A 16,316-nucleotide genomic window follows, 5' to 3' on the forward strand; every position below is an offset into this window, starting at 1 on the left:
AGCATCTTACCGTGCTCCTCTGAGTAGGCGTCCGCCTGGAGGTGCTGGTGGCTGCCAGCTTGTGAGTGGGCGTCTGATGATGGCGCCGCTGCCTCCTCCTGAAAAAACACCAAAAAAAAGGGCGACGTGTTTGGAAACAAAAGGGCTGGAGAGTGTAAATTTGCATGAGTGTGCATGAGTGCAGGCTCCACAATTAGAAACACTTGAATGAGGCCAGCAGACAATATCAAACCTCACAAGTGCTAAAAAGTAGTGATTAGCACGGTCAATAATTGACATGTTATGAAGGTTTGATTTGTCTTTATTACGAAATATTTTTTCCACACTTGAAAATATGCATGTGAATTTTTTGCATTCAAATTTTGTGAACTGAATTTTTTGACATTAATATATGCTGACAATTTTATTGGACAAAAATTTGGGAACCAAATACGTGTTTAAAAATTCAGTATTTAAAATTTAGTATGTAAAAAATAATCAGTGTATAAAATTTCAGTGTATAAAAATGAAGTTAATACAAATTCAGTGTGTAAAAAAAAATATCCATGTTTAAAAATTCAGAGTTTAAAAGTTCAGGTCATTAACATTTGTGTAAAACAGTTTAGTGTATAAAAGTTTAGTGAATAAAAATTCAGTACTTAGAAATGCCATTAAAAATAGTGCATAAAAATTAAGTGTTTAAAAATTTGGTGCTGAAAAAGCCAGTTAATACAAATTCAGTGTGCAAAAAAAAATCAATGTTTAAAAATTCAGTGTTTTAAAAACTAGTGTAAAACAGTTTAGTATATAAAAGTTTAGTGCATAAAAAGTCAGTGTTTAAATATTCAGTGCTGAAAAATTCTGTTAATACAAATGCAGTGTAAAAAAATCAATGTTTAAAAATTCAGTCCATTAAAAATTAGTGTAAAACAGTTTAGTGTATAAAAATCAGTATTTAGAAATTCCGTTAATAGTGCATAAAAATTCAGTGTTTAAAAATTCAGCGCTGAAAAATCCAGTTAATACAAATTCAGTGAGTAAAAAAAATCAATGTTTAAAAATTCAGTATTGTAAAATTCAGTTAATTAAAAATTTGTGTAGAACAGTTTAGTGTATAAAAGTTTAGTGTATAAAAATCAGTATTTAGAAATTCCGTTAATAGTGCATAAAAATTCAGTGTTTAAAAATTCAGCGCTGAAAAATCCATCCATCCATCCATCCATCTTCAACCGCTTATCCGGAATCGGGTCGCGGGGACAACAGCTCCAGCAAAGACCCCCAGACTTCCCTCTCCAGAGCAACATTTGCGACTTCCTCCTGGGGAATCCCGAAGCGTTCCCAGGCCAGAGAGGAGATGTAATCCCCCCATCTGGTCCTTGGCCTGCCGGGGGGCCTCCTCCCAGTGGGACGTGCAACAAGGACCTCCCTAGGGAGACGCTCGTGAGGCATCCGCACGAGATGCCCGAACCACCTAAGCTGGCTCCTTTCCAAGCGAAATTCAGTGAGTAAAAAAAATCAATGTTTAAAAATTCAGTATTTTAAAATAGTTAATTAAAAATGTGTGTAGAACAGTTTAGTGTATAAAAGTTCAGTGTATAAATATTCAGTATTTAAAAATTCAGTTAAAAATAGTGCATAAAAATTCAGTGCTGAAAAATCCAGTTAATACAAATCAAGTGTGTAAAAAAATCAATGTTAAAAAATTCAATGTTTTAAAATTCAGTTAATTAAAAACTAGTGTAAAACAGTTTAGTAAATAAAAGTTTAGTGCATAAAAATTCAGTGTTTAAATATTCAGTGCTGAAAAAGTCTGTCAATACAAATGCAGTGTGTAAAAAAATAAATGTTTAAAAATTCAGTGCTTAAAAATTCAGTTCATTAAAAATGTGTGTAAAACAGTTTAGTGTATAAAAGTTCAGTGTATCAAATTTCAGTATTTAGAAATTCAGTTAAAAATAGTGCATAAAAATTCAGAGCTGAAAAATCCAGTTAATACAAATGCAGTGTGTGAAAAAAAAATCAATGTTAAAAAATTCAGTGTTTTAAAATTCAGTTAATTAAAAACTAGTGTAAAACAGTTTAGTATATGAAAGTTTAGTGCATAAAAAAAATCAGTGTTTAAATATTCAGTGCTGAAAAATTCTATAATACAAATACAGTGTGTAGAAAAATCATTCTTTAAAAATTCAGTGCTTAAAAATTCAGTTCATTAAAAATTTGTGTAAAACAGTTGAGTGTATAAAAGTTCAGTGTATAAAAATTCAGTATGTAGAAATTCAGTTAAAAATAGTGCATACAAATTCAGTGCTGAAAAATCCAGTTAATACAAATCCAGCATGTGAAAAAAATCAATGTTCAAAAATTCAGTGTTTTAAAATTCAGTTAATTAAAAACTAGTGTAAAACAGTTTAGTATATAAAAGTTTAGTGCATAAAAATTCAGTGTTTAAATATTCAGTGCTGAAAAATTCTGTTAATACAAATGCAGTGTGTAAAAAATCAATGTTTAAAAATTCAGTTCGTAAAATTCAGTTCATAACATTTTTTTGTAAAATAGTTTAGTGTATAAAAGTTCAGTTTATAAAAGTTCAGTATTTAGAAATTCAGTTAAAAATAGCGCATAAAAATTCAGTGCTGAAAAATCGAGTTAATACAAATCCAGTGTGTAAAAAAAATCAATGTTTAAAAATTCAGTGTTTTAAAATTCAGTTAATTAAAAATTAGTGTAAAACAGTTTAGTGCATACAAATTCAGTGTTTAAATATTCAGTGCTGAAAAATGCTGATAATACAAATGCAGTGTGTAAAAAAAAAAATCAATGATTAAAAATTCAGTTCATTAAAAATTAGTGTAAATAGTTTAGTATATAAAAGTTTAGTGTATAAAAATTCAGTATTTACAAATTCAGTTAAAAATAGTGCATACAAATTCAGTGCTGAAAAATTCTGTTAATACAAATCCAGTGTGTAAAAAAAATCAATGTTTAAAAATTCAGTGTATTAAGTCAGTGTAATTTTTTTAAATTTTAATATTCCCTCATAAAAATTCAGTTCTTAACAAATTAGTGTCAAAGAAAATTAGTGTAAGAAGTTCCTTGTATAAAAACAACAACATTGCATTACAATTCAGTGTAGAAAACAATTGTGCGTAAAAATGTGTGTATAAAAATTCAGTATATAAAAATGTTGTTTTTTTAAATTGTGTTTTAAAATTCAGTGCAGAAAAATGTGCTGCTACAAAAAGCAAGCCTCACTCCCTGGAAAAGAAGAAAAAAGCAATGCATCCTGTCTCAACCAGCCAATGAGGAGTCAAGTTTGAAGTCACGTGACACGGGTCTTGCTTTGTTTACAGAACAACAAGACAGACGGAGGCAGATTTCTGCAGAATAGTCACTACATCCAATATATGCTTGTTTTTTTTTTACCATTTGTGTTTGTTGCTTCTTTGTTGTTGTTGCTGGATTATAAAAGATGTCGGAGAAGTAGACGAGAGACATTCATATCTCAATATTCAGTGTTTTATTGTTCGTAGTTAATATTGTAAATCCCACATTCTATATTTCCATGTACATTCTGCGTGTCTTATTCAGTAAAACATATTTTGAAATGGTGTGTTGTAATATTTTGAGTATCAGGTATTATTGCGTGAGTGTCTCTGATCAGGTTTGATCCTTCTTTGCGGAATCTTGCCGTTTGTTCACAGTGACCTCTGCTGTTCAAATAAAGCACTTCCTCTTTGTGAAAAGTTGTGTCACGGCACTTCAAAGTCGACACCTCATTGGCTGCTTCTGAGACAGGATCCATTGCTTCAGTCTTAATTTACCGGAAGTGAGTCTGAAGCACATTTTTCAGCACTGAATTTTAAAACATTTAAAAAAAAATAAAAAAATTATTAAACGTGCATTTTGCTGACTATTTTTTTTTCCCAATGATATATTTAAAAAAAAAAGATTAATATATATATACACACATATATATACACACACACACGCACACGCACTTGGCGTGATGATGTCATGTTATGGATGGAAAAATGCATTTTTAGACAATATGATTTGCCTGAGCGGCTAGGACAGTGTTTTTCAACCTTTTTTTAGCCAAGGCACATTTTTTGCGTGGAAAAAATGCAGAGGCACACCACCAGCAGAAATCACTAAAAAAATGAAACTCAGTTGACAGTAAAAAGTCGTTGTCGCAATTGTTGGATATGACTTTAAAACATAACCAAGCATGCATCACTATAGCTCTTGTCTCAAAGTAGGTGTACTGTCGCCACCTGTCACATCACGCCCTGACTTATTTTGTATTTTTTACTGTTTTCCTGTGTGTAGTGTTTTAGTTCCTGTCTTGCGCTCCTTTTTTTTTTTGGTATTTTCCTGTAGCAGTTCCATGTCTTCCTTTGAGCGATATTTCCCGCATCTACTTTGTTTTAGCAATCAAGAATATTTCAGTTGTTTTTATCCTTCTTTGTGGAGACATTGTTGATTGTCATGTCATGTTCGGATGTACATTGTGGAAGCTGTCTTTGTTCCACAGTAAGTCTTTGCTGTCGTCCAGCATTCTGTTTTTGTTTACTCTGTAGCCAGTTCAGTTTTAATTTTGTTCAGCATAGCCTTCCCTAAGCTTCAATGCCTTTTTTTAGGGACACTCACCTTTTGTTTATTTTTGTTTTAAGCATTAGACACCTTTTTACCTGCACAAAAAAGCATTAGACACGTTTTTTTACCTGCACACTGCCTCCCGCTGTTTCTGACATCTACAAAGCAATTAGCTACCGGCTGCCACCTACTGATATAGAAGAGTATTACATGGTTACTCTGCCCAGCTCTAGACAGCACCGACACTCAACAACAACACATCATTTGCAGACTATAATTACTGGTTTGCAAAAAATATTTTTAACCCAAATAGGTGGATTTAGATAATCTCCCACGGCACACCAGACTGTATCTAACGGCACACTAGTGTGCCGCGGCACAGTGGTTGAAAAACACTGGGCTAGGAGACCCCGAGAGTAACAAGCGGTTGCCTTGTTGTCTTTCCATGAAGAACAATAAAGTAGTTTTTAGTAAAAGTTTGCTGGTTTCAAGAAATGTAATGCCGAGCGCATATCATTATGTCAAGATAATGGCACTAGCATTTACTTCATTTAAGAATATTTTTCAACATATTGAGAAAAAAGGTTTTTTTCTACCAAGAAAAGTGCACTTGTTATTAGTCAGAATATACTTATTTTAAAAGGTATTTTGGGTTCATTGAGGTTAGCTAATTTGACTTGCTTTGGAAAGTCTTGACAAGCCAAATTTTCTCGTTCTATTGGCAGATCATTTTCCTTAGTTCAAGTAACTTTTGTATTTTTTTCCCCTTGTTTTTTAACACTGACTTTTTGCAGTGTAGCTTACACAAAGCGAGTATGAAAAGGAATTTTACCTGCAAACAGTGTGTCTTCACCTCTGTCTGGGACTGAGCGGACCCTCCTGTGCGACAAGGAGAGGAGGAAGAAGGTGAAAAGAAGGTTTGCAACTGCCGGAGCCATAAAAGGTCAGTGGGTGTATAGTCAACAGACGTGTTCTGCAGGGCTTAGACTCTCCCAAGTGGGCATTAGTGGCCACGTATACCTTCTTCTTCTCTGCCTGCCGGCCAGGAGTGGGGGATTAGGGCCTGGGATCAGGCTCACACCTGGCCTTAGAAGGGCCTTGATGCCTCGGACTTTAGAGTGAAACCACCATAGAAGGCAGGGGTCTTCTGGTGAGCTTCAAGGCTGGCTGAGTGTCCTCAGACTGGCCTGGATTAAACCCAAGGCCTCCTCACACACACTATGCCCGAGTCCTGTCGTCACGGTCCTAGCTTTTCAGCAATGTGTCACCTACTCGTTGGTTGATTACACATCAAATGCTCCGCTGGCTATAAAGCACTCTGATAATATTCAAATATATCGGATAATATTGTTAGGAAATGAGCCCATCATTTATCCTGGATCAGGGGGGTGTCCAAAGTGCCAGAAGGCACATTGTAGAATCACAATAATAAATAAAAAAAGTGGTATAAATGGCAAAAAGGTTAAATTTAAGGAGAAAACGATTTTAAAAACACAAAGCAGTTTTTTTTCCCTTTAAAATTATCATTGCTTCAAAAAAAAAAAAACGTCAAATATTGTTTGCCGAAAACATTCAATATTTTCTGTTTGCCATAAGAAAGTTGTATCCTTTTTCTTGTCTGAGAAAACTAACAAAAACAATAAAAAAATATATGATTTTGGCCTTTTTGGATCCCCAAGAATTTTAGTGGGATTATAATTTTTATTTTTTTTTAAACTATTATTGCTCAAAATATAATAATGAATCGAAATAAATGTTATGAATTATTGACCTATGTAGGGCTCCAATTACTTCACATTGAATAGGGCTTACTTTTAATTAAAAAAAAAAAAAAGGGGGCCTAAAACAAACCAAAAAATAATATATTAAAAACATAATCGACAGATCTTAAGTTGATCTCAAGGTTTAAGTGTTAAAAGTAAAACAAAATATAATTGTATGACTTATTTTTAACACTTAATGGGGCCCTTTTTTTTTTAAACTATTATTGCTCAAAAAATAATAATGAATCAAAATCAATGTTGTTATGGATTATTGACCTATTTAGGGCTCCAATTACTTCAAAATTGAATATTAATTCCACTAAAATTGGAAATAATACTGCATATAGGGCTTACTTAAAAAAAAAAAAAAAAAAAAAAAAAAAAAAAAAAAAGGGGTGGGGGGGCATAATGCAAAAACAAAAAAAATATTAAAAACCTAATCGACAGATTTTAAGTTGATCTCAAGGTTTAAGTGTTGAAAGTAAAACAAAATAGAATTGTGTGACTTATTTTTAACACTTTATGGGACCCTTTAGGGTCTCTTTTTTTTATTTTTTTTAAACGGTTATTGCTCAAAAAATAATAATGAATCAAATCAATGTTATGAATTATTGACCTATTTAGGGCTCCAATTACTTCACATTGAATATTAATTCCACTAAAATTGGAAATAATACTGCATATAGGGCTTACTTAAAAAAAAAAAAAAGGGGGGGGCTTAATGCAAAAACAAAAAAAACAAAAAATATTAAAAACAATCAGCAGATCTTAAGTTGATCTCAAGGTTTAAGTGTTGAAAGTAAAACAAAATAGAATTGTATGACTTATTTTTAACACTTAATGGGGCCCTTTAGGGTTTAATTTTTATTTTATTTTTTTAAACGGTCATTGCTCAAAAAAACTCAATAAATCATTGACATGTTTAGGCTTCAATTATTTCACATCAAATATATCACTTGAAATTTTTTTTGGGGAAAAATACTGCACATTTTTGTTTCTTCAGGGGTTTCTTTAACAAAGAGGGCAAAAAAACAAACAAAAAAAATGAAATAAAAATAAAAACTAATATTCGATCTATCCTAGAGATTTAAGCATTGAAAGTAAAATAAAATAAAATAAGGCATGGCTTATTTTTTTAACACTTATGAGTTGGGCCTTTTTGGGATTCTTATTTTAAACTGTCATTGCTCAAAAAATAATAATAAATCAGAATCAATGTTATGAATTACTGACCTATTCAAGGCTCCAATTACTTCACGTCAGCTATTGTTTGGCGAAAACATTGAATATTTTCTGTTTGGCATAAAAAACAAAGTTTTCTCAGACAAAAAAAAAAGGATAAAACAAACAAAAATAAGAAAAACTTACAATCGACAAATAAAAAGTCAATCTAAAGATTTAAAGATTAAAAGGAAAATAAAATAAAACATGACTTATTTTTAACACTTTTATGAGTTGGGCCTTTTTGGATCACCAAGAATTTTAGTGGGATATTTTTTTAAACTGCCATTGCTCAAAAAATAACGAATCAAAATAAATGTTGTTATGAACTAGAAGAGGCAATTCCTGAAGGAATTGCGTGTGAATGCTCCAATGCTGAAGTTGAAGTGAAAAGCTGACAGAATGTCGAATAGTTTGAATGTTGTAATGGTTTGAATTTCCAGGAAAACCTGAATTTGGTTTGGAACTTGGGAAATTGTTAGTTTGAATGTCCAGGATGAGTGGAATGTGTTGATGTTGGAATGCTTTGAATAGGTTGAAAAATGTGGGAATTGTGCAACTTGGAAAAATGTCCCATTCATTTCAATGGGAACTTCCTGGAAATTTGGGAAAAGAGGGATATTTTTTAAATGATTAATAGCATGAATTTCCTGAATGAGCTGAATTGATTGGTGTTGGAAATGTTTAAATAGGTCAAGAAATGTTGTAGTAACACTTTTTAAATTGAGAAATGCTATTATGGAATTCCTGGAATTTGGGGAAAACCGGAAATGTTTCTCGTTCCTAAACTAACTTGTGTTTTTTTTCCTGACTAACACATTTTTTTTGACGGAACAGTTGAAATGGAATGAAAAATAGAAAAGAAGTAGTCAAATGAAAAAGGTTGGAAATAAGGTTAGAAAAAAACATGAATTCCTGGAAATTTGTTTAATGTGTAAAAATGGTAGTTTGAATGTCCAGGATGAGTTGAATGGGTTGAAAAATGTGGGGATTGTGGAAGTATTGAAAAATGGCGAATTCATTTTGAATGGGGAAAATGCCAAAAAAAAAAAAAAAAAAAAGGAATTAAGGGAAATCCAGGATTTGTTTTTAGAATTGTGTAAGTAGAGCACACAATTCCTGAACAGGCTGAATATTTTGAAGTTGGAACAGTTTGAATCAGAAGAAAAATGTGGAAATTGTGTAACTTTGAAGAATGTCCCACTTCCATTTCAGAAAAAATTGGGAATTTCGAGAAAAGTATGAATTTTTTGGAAAATGGTAAAAAACTTGAATGGTCTGAATGAATTGAAATGGTTGGTGTTGACACTTTTCAAATCGGTCGAGAAATGTTGAAGTAGCAACATGTTGAATTGAGAAATAGTATTACGGAATTCCTGGAATTTCGGGAAAACCGGGAATTTTTCCAGTTCAAAAAACAACTTTGTTTTTTGTCCTGATTAAGAGGATTTTTTTCACGGTTGAAATGCGTTGAAAAATGTGGAAAGAGTAGTTGCCAGAAAAAAGGGTGGAAATAGGGCTTTGGTAAAGCAGGAATTCTGGAAAATCCTGGAATTTTTTTGAACTTGGAAAAATTATAATCATAAATTCCAGAATGGTGGAATATGTTGAAGGCGGAAGGGTTTGAATAGGTTGAAAAATGGGGAAATCGTGGAAGTTAGAAAAATGGCCAATTCATTTTGAATGGAAAAAATGTCCCGGAAAACCTGGAATTCTGGGAAATCTGAGAATTTTTGGAATTTGTCAGGGGAAAGCCCGTGATTTCTGAATAGGCTGAACAGTTTGAAGTTGGAACTTTTTGAATCGGGTGAAAAATGTGGAAGATAGAGCACGCCAAAATCTGGAGAAGAAGAAGAAAAACCATATGTGTGAACGTTTGGAGCATTCACACAATAATAATAAGTTGAAGAACAAATAGATACATTTTGGTGTAGAAAACCATGTGTGAATGTTTTGCAGCGTTCACACAATTATTGACCTATTTAGATCTCCAATTGCTTCACATAGAATATTCATTCCACTCACAAAAACTGGGAAAAATACTTCATATAGGGCAGTGGTTCTTAACCTTGTTGGACGTACCGGAGCCCAACAGTTTCATTCACCCAACCCTTCTTTTAGTGAAAAATAAAATGGTTTTTTTTTTCAAATTCAAGACAAAGTTATATGTTGTTGGTAACGCTTTAGTATAAGTAACAAAGACTTAATTTAGAGTTATTTGGTTAGGGTTAGGGTTATAATAAGGCCATGCCGACTAATGATTAAAGGCCTACTGAAATGAATTTTTAAATTTAAACGGGAATAGCAGATCCATTCTATGTGTCGTACTTGATCATTTCGCGATATTGCCATATTTTTGCTGAAAGGATTTAGTAGAGAAAATCGACGATAAAGTTCGCAACTTTTGCTCGCTGATAAAAAAAAAGCCTTGCCTGTAGCGGAAGTAGCGTGACGTCACAGGAGCTAGTATTCCTCACAATTCCCCGTTGTTTACAATGGAGCGAGAGAGATTCGGACCGAGAAAGTGACGATTACCCCATTAATTTGAGCGAGGATGAAAGATTCGTAGATGAGGAACGTTACAGTGAAGGACTTGAGAGGCAGTGATGGACGTATCTTTTTTCGCTCTGACCGTAATTTAGGTACAAGCTGGCTCATTGGATTCCACACTCTCTCCTTTTTCTATTGTGGATCACGGATTTGAATTTCAAACCACCTCGGATACTATATCCTCTTGAAAATGAGAGTCGAGAACGCGAAATGGACATTTCAAGTGACTTTTATCTCCACGACAATACATCGGTGACACACTTAGCTACTGAGCTAACGTGATAGCATCGTTCTCAAATGAAGATAGAAACAAAAAAATAAACCCCTGACTGGAAGGATAGACAGAAGATCAACAATACTATTAAACCATGGACATGTAACTACACGGTTAAAAATTCTCAGCCTGGTAAGGCTTAACAATGCTGTTGCTAACGACGCTAAGGCTAATTTAGCAACTTAGCAACCGGACCTCACAGAACTATGATAAAAACATTAGCGCTCCATCTACGCCAGCCAGCCCTCATCTTCCCATCAACAGCCGTGCTCACGATCCAGCGATCAACGGCGCGACGAAGGACTTCACCCGTGGGTTTGGCGGCAAGCATCGGCTAGGCGTCTTCTAAGTAAGTAGTCCTTGTTGTGTTGCTGTAAGTATTGTACTTAGCCGCTAATACACCGATCGATCCCACCTACGACGTTCTTCTTTGCAGCCTCCATTGTTCATTAAACAAATTGCAAAAGATTCACCAACACAGATGTCCAGAATACTGTGGAATTTCGTAGAAGAAAACAAGAGGTTTTTCTATCGGGTCCGACGGGGTCCAACCACTTCCGTGGATTTTGTGACGTCACGCGCATAAATCATATCCAAAGGAGTTTTTCAACCGGAAGTGTGGCAGGAATTTTAAAATGTCACTTTATAAGTTAACCCGGCCGTATTGGCATGTGTTGCAATGTTAAGATTTCATCATTGATATATAAACTATCAGACTGCGTGGTCGCTAGTAGTGGCTTTCAGTAGGCCTTTAATAAGTACTTAATAATGACTAGTTAAGAGCCAATATGTTACTAATTTGCATGTTAATAAGCAACTAATTAATATGTTCCCCATACTAAAGTGTTACCATGTTTTTTTACTGGTGCACAAAACGAAGCGTGCATGAACATCACCTTGTTCAAACAACAAAACCAACACAGTGCTTAAACTCACAACAAACTACACACCTGCAAACCAGTCAGCTGTTGCCGTATCACGTCGATAGGGAGATTTTTGTATTTACACGATGAGTCGGGTGTGTCTTGACCTCCGCCGAACCCTTGAGGCCGACTCACCGAACCCCTAGGGTTCCATCCAACCCAGGTTAAGAACCACTGATATAGGGCTTTCTTTAAAAAGAAATTATGTATGACTTATTTTTAACACTTTCTTGATCGGGGCCCTTTTGAATCTCTGAAAATTTTAGTTCGATTTTTTAAAAACTGTTATTACTTAAAAAAATAAAATAAAAAGAATCAGAATCAATGTTATGAATTATCGACCTATTCAAGGCTCCAATTTTTTCACATCAGATATTCCACTTTAAACTCTTTGGGGCAGAAAATATTGCATATTTATTTTTTTGCCATAAAAAAAACATGGTTTTCTCTATCACAAAGGGCATAAAACATTGAATCGACAGATAAAAATAAGTCTTATTAAAAAAAAAAAAGGTTTACGCTTAATTCTCAACTTCGTATCTGTCGATTTAAAGGCCTACTGAAAGCCACTACTAGCGACCACGCAGTCTGATAGTTTATACATCAATGATGAAATCTTAACATTGCAACACATGCCAATACGGCCGGGTTAACTTATAAAGTGACATTTTAAATTTCCCGCTAAACTTCCGCTTGAAAACGCCTTTGGATGATGACGTATGCGCGTGACGTAGCCAGTGAAACAGAAGTATCGGTAGCCCATTGAAGCCAATACAAAAAAGCTCTGTTTTCATCTCATAATTCCATAGTATCCTGGACATCTGTGTTGGTGAATCTTTTGCAATTTGTTTAATGAACAATGGAGACTGCAAAGAAGAAAGTTGTAGGTGTGATCGGTGTATTAGCGGCGGACTGCAGCAACGCAACCAGGAAGACTTTGACTCGGATAGCAGACGCGCTAGCCGACGCTAGCCACCGACCGCACGGATGATTGTGGTGAAGTCCTTCGTCTTTCCGTCGATCGCTGGAACGCAGGTGAGCACGGGTGTTGATGAGCAGATGAGGGCTGGCTGGCGTAGGTGGAGCGCTAATGTTTTTAGCATAGCTCTGTGAGGTAACGTTATACTAAGTTAGCTTCAATGGCGTCGTTAGCAACAGCATTGTTAAGCTTCGCCAGGCTGGAAAGCATTAACCGTGTAGTTACATGTTCATGGTTTAATAGTATTGTTGATTTTCTGTCTATCCTTCCAGTCAGGGATTTATTTATTTTGTTTCTATATGCAGTTAAGCACGATGCTATCACGTTAGCTCCGTAGCTAGAGTGTTTCGTCAATGTATTGTCGTGGAGATAAAAGTCACTGTGAATGTCCATTTCGCGTTCTGGACTCTCATTTTCAAGAGGATATAGTATCCGAGGTGGTTTAAAATACAAATCCGTGATCCACAATAGAAAAAGGAGAGAGTGTGGAATCCAATGAGCCAGCTTGTACCTAAGTTACGGTCAGAGCGAAAAAAGATATGTCTTGCACTGCATTCTAGTCCGTCACTCTAACGTTCCTCATCCACAAATCTTTCATCGTCGCTCAAATTAATGGGGTAATCGTCGCTTTCTCGGTCCGAATCGCTCTAGCTGCATTGAAAACAATAGGAAAATATGAGGAGGCGATCAACTGACTACGTCACGCTACTTCCGGTAGGGGCAAGGCTTTTTTTTTAAATCCGAGACCAAAAGTTGCGAACTTTATCGTTGTTGTTCTATACTAAATCCTTTCAGCAAAAATATGGCAATATCGCGAAATGATCAAGTATGACACATAGAATGGATCTGCTATCCCCGTTTGAATAAAAAAAATTCATTTCAGTAGCCCTTTAATGTTTTTTGCCCTTTGTAATAGAGAAAACCCTGTTTTTTATGGCAAGAACCTAAATATGCAATATTTTCTGCCCCAGAAAGTTTAAAGTGGAATATCTGATGTCTCGTCAAATTTTTTTGACGAGACCCTTTCGAGTGCCCGGAGCCCTAAAGGTGAAAATACACATTGTATTGGTATTGAAAATGGAAAATATTAAAAAGTGGCCCTCAGTGGAAAAGTGCTTACTCACCTCTACCTGCAGACACGGGAGTGGACGTGTCCCTCACTTCTCCGTCACCCGTGCCGTCCACCACCATCCACTTCTCCGCCTCGTCCTCCTCCTCGGCCCCCTTGGGGGCCCCCTCAGCGTTGCTCTCCCTCTCGTGGTCCTGCACTTGACAGTTGCTCTCCGCAATTTCCTTTTTCAGGAAGTCTTGCAGGGCGTATTCCTCGTCCCATTCCAGATCGTCCCCGGTCTTTGGGAAGGACAAATACCAGACAATGACAAATTTGGACCACCAAAGCACAAGGTAAGTGAAATAATTGAATGCACTGGAGTGGAAGCAGTGCAGTTAGTGAGAGGAGTGTGGAGGTTGTGCACATCTCAGACGCCCACTCAGGATCCTGCCACTGTTCTTGTGGAAAAGGAATAGAAATAATATTCTCTACCTGACGCTACAATGCAGGGCTGCACAACATTTTCCACTCAACACTGGAAAATTAAAGCATGCATGAACTATTTTGGTATTTTTCATTTTTAAAAACTAAAACACAAATAAACACACACATATACACTGTAGATATAAATACATATATACATACACATATGCACATACATATATACATACACATATATACATACATACTTATATATACAAATATACATATATACCCTTATTTTTATTGGCAGAAACACAAAATGTGCAATATATTCCCCCCAAAATGTTTGTAAAGTGGTATTTGATGTGAAGTCCAAACAAGTCAAAGATTTATAACATTGATTCTGATGCAATATTTTTGGAGCAATGAGAGTTGAAATCCCACTAAAATGTTCAGAGATCCTAAAGAGGCCCATTAATAAGTGTTAAAATAACTCATACATTTCTTTTGTTTTACTTTCAACACTTAAATCTCTAGATCAACTTCAGATCTGTCGATTATAATGTTTCATATTTTTGTGTTTGTTTTATGGCCTTAGTCTTAGAAGACTTAGTTTCTTACCTAAAATATTCAATGTTTTCGCCAATTAAATTTAATTCATAATTTTTTTGAGCAGTTTTTTTTTTTTTTTTAAATCCCACAAAAATTGTTAGCGATCAAAAAAGGGCCCCACTCATAAAAGTGTTAAAAATAAAACATTCATTTTTAAAAAATGTTTTTTTTACTTTTACTTAAGTCTCAAGATCAACTTCAGCTTTATCCGTCGATTGTAAGTTTTTTTCAAACATTTTTATTATTTTTTTATTATTTGTTTTGGGCCATTTTTGGTGTAAAAGACCAACTCGTTTTTATACGGTAAACACAAAATATGCAATATTTTCCCCCCAAAATATTTGCAAGTGTAATATTTGATGTGAAGTATTTGGAGCCTTAAATAGGTCAATAACTCATAACATTGATTTTGATTCATTATTATTTTTTACAACAATGACAGTTTAAAAAAAAAAAAAAATTTTTTTTTAAATGTTACAAATAAATTATAATTGATTGATTTTTGTACATTAAACACTAAAATCTCTAGATCAACTTCAGATCTGTCGATTATAAGTTTTCATATTTGTGTGTTTGTTTTATGGCCTTTTTGTCTTAGAAGACTTAGTTTCTTATCTAAAATATTCAATATTTTCGCCAATTGATTTTAATTCAATATTTTTTGCGCAGAGTTTTTTATTTAAAATCCCACAAAAATTGTTAGCGATCTAAAAAGGGCCACACTCATAAAAGTGTTAAAAATAAAACATTCATTTTTTAAAAATGTTTTCTTTACATTCACTTAAGTCTCAAGATCAACGTCAGCTTTATCAAATGTAAGTTTTTTTAAAACGTTTATTTTTTTTATTTTTTTGGGTCATTTTTGTCTAAAAAAAACCAACTTGTTTTTATACGGTAAACACAAAATATGCAATATTTCCCCCCCAAAATATTTGCAAGTGTAATATTTGATGTGAAGTATTTGGAGCCTTAAATAGGTCAATAACTCCATCCATCCATCCATCCATTTCTACTGCTTATTCTCAACTCATAACATAGATTTTGAGTCATTATTATTTTTTACAACAATGACAGTTAAAAAAAAAAAAAAAAGTATTTAAAAAATTTTACAAATAAATTATAATTGATTGATTTTTGTACATTCAACACTAAAATCTCTAGATCAACTTCAGATCTGTCGATTATAAGTTTTCATATTTGTGTGTTTGTTTTATGGCCTTTTTGTCTTAGAAGACTTAGTTTCTTATCTAAAATATTCAATATTTTCACCAATTGATTTTAATTCATTATTTTTTGCGCAGAATTTTTATTTAAAATCCCACTAAAAGATCTAAAAGGGCCGCACTCATAAAAGTGTTAAAAATTAAACATTAATTTTTTATTTTTTTTAAATGTTTTTTTTACTTTCACTTAAGTCTCAAGATCAACTTCAGCTTAATCCATCGATTGTAAGTTTTTTTAAAACATTTTTTATTATTATTTGTTTTGGGCCAACAATGACAGTTTAAATAAATAATAAAAAAAAAAAACGTTACAAATAAATTATAATTGATTGATTTTTGTACATTCAACACTAAAATCTCTAGCTCAACTTCAGATCTGTCGATTATAAATTTTCATATTTGTGTTTGTTTTATGGCCTTTTTGTCTTAGAAGACTTAGTTTCTTATCTAAAATATTCAATATTTTCGCCAATTGATTTTAATTCATTATTTTTTGCGCAGAGTTTTTTATTTAAAATCCCACAAAAATTGTTAGCTATCTAAAAGGGCCCCACTCATAAAAGTGTTAAAAATAAAACATTCATTTTTTAAAAATGTTTTCTTTACATTCACTTAAGTCTCAAGATCAACGTCAGCTTTGTCAAATGTAAGTTTTTTTAAAACGTTTATTTTTTTTATTTTTTAGGGTCATTTTTGTCTAAAAAAAAACAACTTGTTTTTAG

At 33.7% G+C, this 16,316-nt stretch overlaps 1 protein-coding gene across 11 annotated transcripts in view; it reads right to left on the reverse strand.

Moving 5' to 3' along the window:
* The window catches only part of lrmp (lymphoid-restricted membrane protein), a 114,664-nt gene that overhangs the window by 41,763 nt on the left and 56,585 nt on the right, over positions 1-16,316 (reverse strand). For all 11 annotated transcript variants that reach the window (XM_062066501.1, XM_062066508.1, XM_062066505.1 and 8 more), the window contains exons 19-21: positions 13,410-13,635; positions 5,408-5,454; positions 11-98 (exon numbers count right to left, since the gene is read on the reverse strand). In XM_062066501.1, coding sequence (XP_061922485.1) covers positions 11-98; positions 5,408-5,454; positions 13,410-13,635 — 361 coding nt within the window. The remainder of the gene's footprint in view (positions 1-10; positions 99-5,407; positions 5,455-13,409; positions 13,636-16,316) is intronic.

The sequence above is a fragment of the Entelurus aequoreus genome, linkage group LG12 (assembly GCF_033978785.1).
Source record: "Entelurus aequoreus isolate RoL-2023_Sb linkage group LG12, RoL_Eaeq_v1.1, whole genome shotgun sequence".
Classification (NCBI taxonomy): domain Eukaryota; kingdom Metazoa; phylum Chordata; class Actinopteri; order Syngnathiformes; family Syngnathidae; genus Entelurus; species Entelurus aequoreus.